The 6,180-nt window shown below is 45.5% G+C and overlaps 1 protein-coding gene across 1 annotated transcript; it reads left to right on the top strand.

Moving 5' to 3' along the window:
- Positions 1-918: 918 nt before the first annotated feature.
- On the top strand, positions 919-1,932 carry NEUROD6 (neuronal differentiation 6; the record flags this gene model as incomplete). Its single annotated transcript, XM_082662321.1, has 1 exon — positions 919-1,932. The coding sequence occupies one exon, from the start codon at positions 919-921 to the stop codon at positions 1,930-1,932; it is 1,014 nt and encodes a 337-aa protein (XP_082518447.1).
- Between the last annotated feature and the right edge of the window lie 4,248 nt (positions 1,933-6,180).

Raw genomic sequence — 6,180 nt, forward strand, 5'->3', positions numbered from 1 at the left:
CACGTGCACAATTGCAGTCAGAATCCTTGGACCGTTCCTGTCAGATATTAGCTAGAGGGAGACTTCTGTGGCTCGTAGAACAAAAACACTACGAGAGTGTTTTTTGTCAGATGATTTGAACAGCAGTAAACAGACAATTACACTGAGAAAAATTTAAAATAGAGAAGCAGTCTCAATATTTTTCTTGACTTAAAATAATGCCAGTGATTTTTAAAATTTATTTATAGAGTTTATCCCAAATTAGCCTAACCTCCCCCTCGCTTTTTTTGGTGAAGGTTGGGAAAAGAGTGCTCTCTTACATGTTTCGTTACGGATCAGAAAGAAAGCAGTTTTTAAATTGGCTCTGATTAATCTTTTCTTTAAATTTGTGTATTTCAACAGCCACTTATCTAAATTCACAGTTATATAATACAGCAAATAAAGTTAAGGCTTATTTTCTTTCTAAAAAATAAATCTCCACAAATTTGTCAGCTAATGGAGAGGTAGCATTTTTTATTTTAAAAACTGGTGCCTCTTCTCATTTTGCACTCAGGGGAATTGGAATTAATGAAATTCTGCATTGCTATATCATGTTTTGCATTTGTTTGAATTTCACTGTCCTTTTCGTGTATTAAAAATCAGTTTAAAATCAAAGAGAAATGGAGGTGGTGGTGGTATTACAATAAATACTTCCTGTTTTATTTTCTTTTGATAATTTGGTATAAATTAATCCTATTGCATGTGTCATTGTTTTCTTTAATAATTACTAGGCTGCACAAACTCAAAAATTTTATTTAATGTAAAAATCAGTCTTTTTCTCATGTTTTTGTATTCTTATGATTAAGTCATTGAATATGCTTTAAGTGTATAAACTTTAAAAATGAAAACACTTTAAATATTGTGCTGGCATTTTTTCAGGTAATTTAAGATTAGAGAACCATGTTAACACTACCGTTTGATGAGTCAGTTGTAATGCCAGAATCCCAGATGTGCAGAAAGTTTTCTAGAGAATGCGAGGACCAGAAGCAAATTAAGAAACCAGAAAGCTTTTCCAAACAGATTGTCCTTCGAGGAAAGAGCATCAAAAGGGCCCCTGGAGAAGAGACTGAGAAAGAAGAAGAGGAGGAAGACAGGGAAGAGGAAGATGAAAATGGGTTGCCCAGAAGGAGGGGTCTTAGGAAAAAAAAGACGACCAAGCTCCGACTGGAGAGGGTCAAGTTCAGGAGACAGGAAGCTAACGCGCGCGAGAGGAACAGGATGCACGGCCTCAACGACGCCCTGGACAATTTAAGAAAAGTGGTCCCCTGTTATTCTAAAACCCAAAAACTGTCCAAAATAGAAACTTTACGACTGGCCAAAAACTACATCTGGGCACTTTCTGAAATTCTGAGAATCGGCAAGAGACCTGATCTGCTCACGTTCGTCCAAAACTTATGCAAAGGTCTTTCCCAGCCAACTACAAACTTGGTGGCAGGCTGCTTGCAGCTCAATGCCAGGAGTTTCCTGATGGGTCAGGGTGGGGAGGCGGCACACCACACAAGGTCACCCTACTCTACCTTCTACCCGCCCTACCACAGCCCTGAGCTCACCCCTCCCCCGGGGCATGGAACTCTTGATAATTCCAAGTCCATGAAACCCTACAATTATTGCAGTGCGTATGAATCCTTCTATGAAAGCACTTCCCCTGAGTGTGCCAGCCCTCAGTTTGAGGGTCCCTTAAGTCCTCCCCCAATTAACTATAATGGGATATTTTCCCTGAAGCAAGAAGAAACCTTGGACTATGGCAAAAATTACAATTACGGCATGCATTACTGTGCAGTGCCACCCAGGGGTCCCCTTGGGCAGGGTGCCATGTTCAGGTTGCCCACCGACAGCCACTTCCCTTACGACTTACATCTGCGCAGCCAATCTCTCACCATGCAAGATGAATTAAATGCAGTTTTTCATAATTAATGAGGAAAATGAAAATAAACAGTGGTCATTCACCTCCCCCTTCTGATTAAGACAAAGCAGATGCTTGTGGGCTGAGTAATAGGCACAACTCTAGCTAAGGTGTTTACTAGTTTCTGGAGTGTGTTTCAACTATTGTGAGAATTTTCTATGTAATAATAAATCTCTTTTCCTATGAGAACTTCTTTTCCTTTCCTTTTGTCTGTAAAGCACTGTGATTCTGTTTCTACTGGAAGGTTATTTTTTTCATGTTTTATTTTCTTTTAAATTCACTTAATTTGTTTGAACAAGGTGTCTAAGAATATACTGTTGAATAAAGACGTGCACACAGCATAATTCAGTGTCTACTTCAGTTGTACAGTAATTATAAAAATGCATGTTATTAAAAATAAGATGAATAAAATGATGTGTTTATAATTATTAGGAATTTATATATAATGTATCTCTGAAAAATTGAACATTTTAAATATCGAGAATAACACTAAGCTGACAATGATATTGGAAGATGCATTTGAGGGTGTACAACAGTATAAAAAGCTATGCAACTTTCGTTTTATTAAGGACGAGTCTAAATGCATTCGATCGGGAACTATTCCTCTTCAAGGATTTGCAGGTGGGGCAACATGATATTTGGGTAGGTGGTGTCATAATTTTGGAATAATTATATCAATCCTAGAGAAAAAATTTTCAGCACTTGTTTTGTATTGTTCAGAAATTATCTGTACAGGTTTGTTTTCACAATGTATAATTGTGGTTTTCCACCCACATTTTTAAAGCAATTAAACATAGATATTTCCACTCGTAAAGGACATCTATTAGCTGTGATATTTTTGCATGATACTTATTATTTCCTGGTACACAGCTGGTTTCTGTCTCCAACACTCCCTCCTCCCCATTTCAGACATAGTTCTGGATTTCAAAACCAGGCGAGATAAAACAAATTTCTTAAACAAAATGGCCAAAGTGCTTACAAGAAATTTTTCTTTTTTTTTTTTTTAAGTATCTTAAATGAAAGAAGAGGTGCCCATGAGGGTTAAACATCCTGGGGAAACAATGATAAATCCTGGTAACCTTCAGCTCGCGCCGAAATTCGGTGGCAAATTTCCAGCAAACACCAGAGTGGATGTTAAAACTGGAAGGTTTTACTCTGTGCCGTTTAAATAAGTCTGGCCGATTAGAGGCTAAATTCTGTGTGAGTATAAGTTTAAACCCTACTTGAATAGCGCAAAGGAGCTCACCCTCTTAAGCAGAACTGAGACTCTTCTAAGATAAAAATCAAGGTGGCAGTGACCTCACTCCAGATGCCCTCGTGCGTAGGTTGCCTCCAGGGGGAAGATGGGGACAGCTGCGAAGGCTGGTGAGGCCAGTAGAAATGGGTCCACCGATGGCGGGACCGCGCGGTGCTGGGTGGGCCGAGGCAGGGGGTCCGCGCTCCACGGCTGCGCCCACGCTGCCCACTTGTGCGCCCCGCGGGCATCGACTGAGCGGGCGCAGGCCCGACGGCGCCTCGCGGCTGACGCGGGGAGGAGGTGGAGGCGGCTTCCCGTCGCCTGCAGTCATCCGGGCTCAGGGACACGGGCTGCACTGCCCGGGTCCCGCCCGCAGTGGGCGCCCTGGGTCCCGGGGGCCGCGGCTCTTGCTCCGGCCTTGCAGGCCGAGGAAGACACTTCACCGCGGGGGGAGCAGGCGCGCCCGGCAGACCCTGCCCCGAACCGGGGAGGAGGCGACCTCTTGGTCGCCAGGCCCCGGGGGGCGGGAAAGGGGTCGCCCCATCGCCCGTGCTATCTGCCACGATGGGGGACGCGCGGCGGCGGCGGCAGCTTCAGTCTGCCCAAGTTCGGCTAAGAGCTGCCCGGTCCTGCCCCTCCGCGGCTGGCGGGGCTTCTTGAGCCGAGGCCGAGAGACTCAGCGTCCCCCGTCCCTCAGCTCCCCCTGCCTTAAGCGCCCGGCCCTATGGCGCGCGCGGCCGCCGCGCTCCGAGGGGCAAGGGTACCAGCAGCTGCTGGCGCGGTACTCGGTGGGTGACGGACGCGCCCTTCAAAGCAGGTGTGTTAACACCTGCCCGTTCACACCCCGCGAGGGCCGGGGCGAAGGAGTCGGGAAAGAGGAGGCAGTGTGCCCTCCAGGGATAGAGAGAAGTCTGCCTTAGGTAGAGAGCCGCCTGTCCCCTGTCTGTCGCCGACACGGGAGTGACTCGTGGTTGCTTCGTCGAATCCGCGCACAACACCTGCCCTCCCTGGGACTGTGTCCAGGATTGCCCGGCCTCGTTAAGGCCCCTCAGACGCTGAGAGTCAGATCTTTGCTCACCCTGTCTGAGCAAAGAGCACGAAAGTGAGGAAGCACCTGGAACTAGAAGAATCTGTTGTGTTTGGTTTAAAAAAAAAAAAAAAAAGAAAGAAGGAAAACTAAGGCAGTTCTGTTTGGTCATTAGCAGAATAGGTGTGGCGTTCCCACACCCTTGCTCCAAGGTGACCCACACTGCGCCTGCTCAGTGTCTTGTTGGTCCAGACAACCTTTGAAAACCGCAGTCTTCCGAGGGTCACAAACTCATGTTGGAACTAGAGATTGCAACAGGAGCTGCAGTCTCCTGTCTCCCTTCTGGCAATATGGGAGAGCTGCGAAGAAAAGCAGCTGGCTGAATGTCTGGGGAAGAAGCAAACGTTCAGAAGAAGCATCTCATCTCAGAGCTTTGTTCGTAAGGAATTCAAGCAAGAGTGGGATTTTTAGGCACAGACCCTAGAGATAATGAAATTTCTTCCATAATTTGGATGCACAGATCTGATGTGTGCTCTCTCCTTCAGTGGACTGATAGAATCAGGGTGTGTGGGACTGATCCCTGTGGCTTAATTATCCTTCAGATCCCACTGATGACCTCTGGCATGGGAATCACCCAGCTGCCACCTTTACACTCACCAAGGACAGAGTGTCAGTTCTCTTCCCCAACAGGGGCCTCCCTGTTCCTGGTTGACTGCAACCCTGAGAAATCATATGAATTGTTCATTCATATACCAACATCACAGATGCAATGCATTACAGAATCCTACCTCTTAAGGTATCGCTCCAATGGAAGAGGAAATAGTAAAGAATAGAGAGCACAATTGATCAGGAAGGCTTGGAGTCGGACAGATTTGGGTCAAAATCTGCCTCACTGCTAACCTCTTAATGCAGCCTCAGAGAGACTGTACACAACACCCAGAAGGCTTGAGGTCAGGACACCTTAACTCCTTGCTCTCTTCTTGACCCCATGCTTCCCTTACCTCCCAGCATGAGAGGATGAGAGGTATTTCTATTTTCTGAACCCTTTTAATAATTAACGCCTTTCAAATTGATTAAGCATCTCTTCTTTTTAGCTGAGTTATGTGAATCTCATATTTAATCTCAGGATTAGTGTGTGTGTGTGTGTGTGTATGTGTGTGTATAATGTAAGTGGCCTCAACAAAATAAAGATGTATTTCACGCTTATTTAAAAGAAGTGGTAGATAAAGTAGGACTTGTATGGCTGTCCAAAGGCACCAGAGGCCTAGGTGCCTTCTACCTTTCTAGTCCTCTAACCTTAGTATGGGGCTTCCATTCTCAAGTTCACCTCATGGCCCAAGATGGCTGCTGGAGTTCTAGCCATTGTGTCCTCATTCCAGTGAAGAAGAAGGAAAGGGGATGGCAAAAGAACGTCCCACCCACCTGATCAGACCCCTTTAGAGAATATTTATGAAAGTCCCACCCAATGAGTTATACTTACATCTCACTGCCCACTTCTAGATTTCAGAGAAGCTGTAAAATATACCCTTTTTATCAGAGCATATTGCCACCTGGAATAAATTCAGGTCCTGAATATGTAAGAGGGAGAAAATGGATGTTGGTCAGGCACCCAGCAATCTCTGCCATGCCTCTCCTTCTAAACTCTGAAGCCTCAAGAGCTTTGGCCTCACCTTATGCACTGTGAGGACCACTTCAGCAGCCTGCCTTGCACATCATAGGTGTTCAACATAGTTTTAAATTATTTTAAAAATCCTCATGACAGTTCAGGAGGAAAACGTTCCAGGGCATGTCTTCCATCTGTGTGCTCATGAGATACACTGCATATCAAACTTCAACCGGACCATTTCTGCAGTACAACCATCCTTCACTGATGCCCCTCAAGGGGTTGTCTTGATCACACGGGTCTTTGTCTCCTCACACTGCACTGCTTCTGGCCTCCAAGATGACACTTTTGTGCCGCCCATGGCATCGCCTGCCTTAGAGAGTTCAGTCTGC

Source organism: Grampus griseus, assembly GCF_964374135.1.
Source record: "Grampus griseus genome assembly, chromosome: 9".
Taxonomy (NCBI): domain Eukaryota; kingdom Metazoa; phylum Chordata; class Mammalia; order Artiodactyla; family Delphinidae; genus Grampus; species Grampus griseus.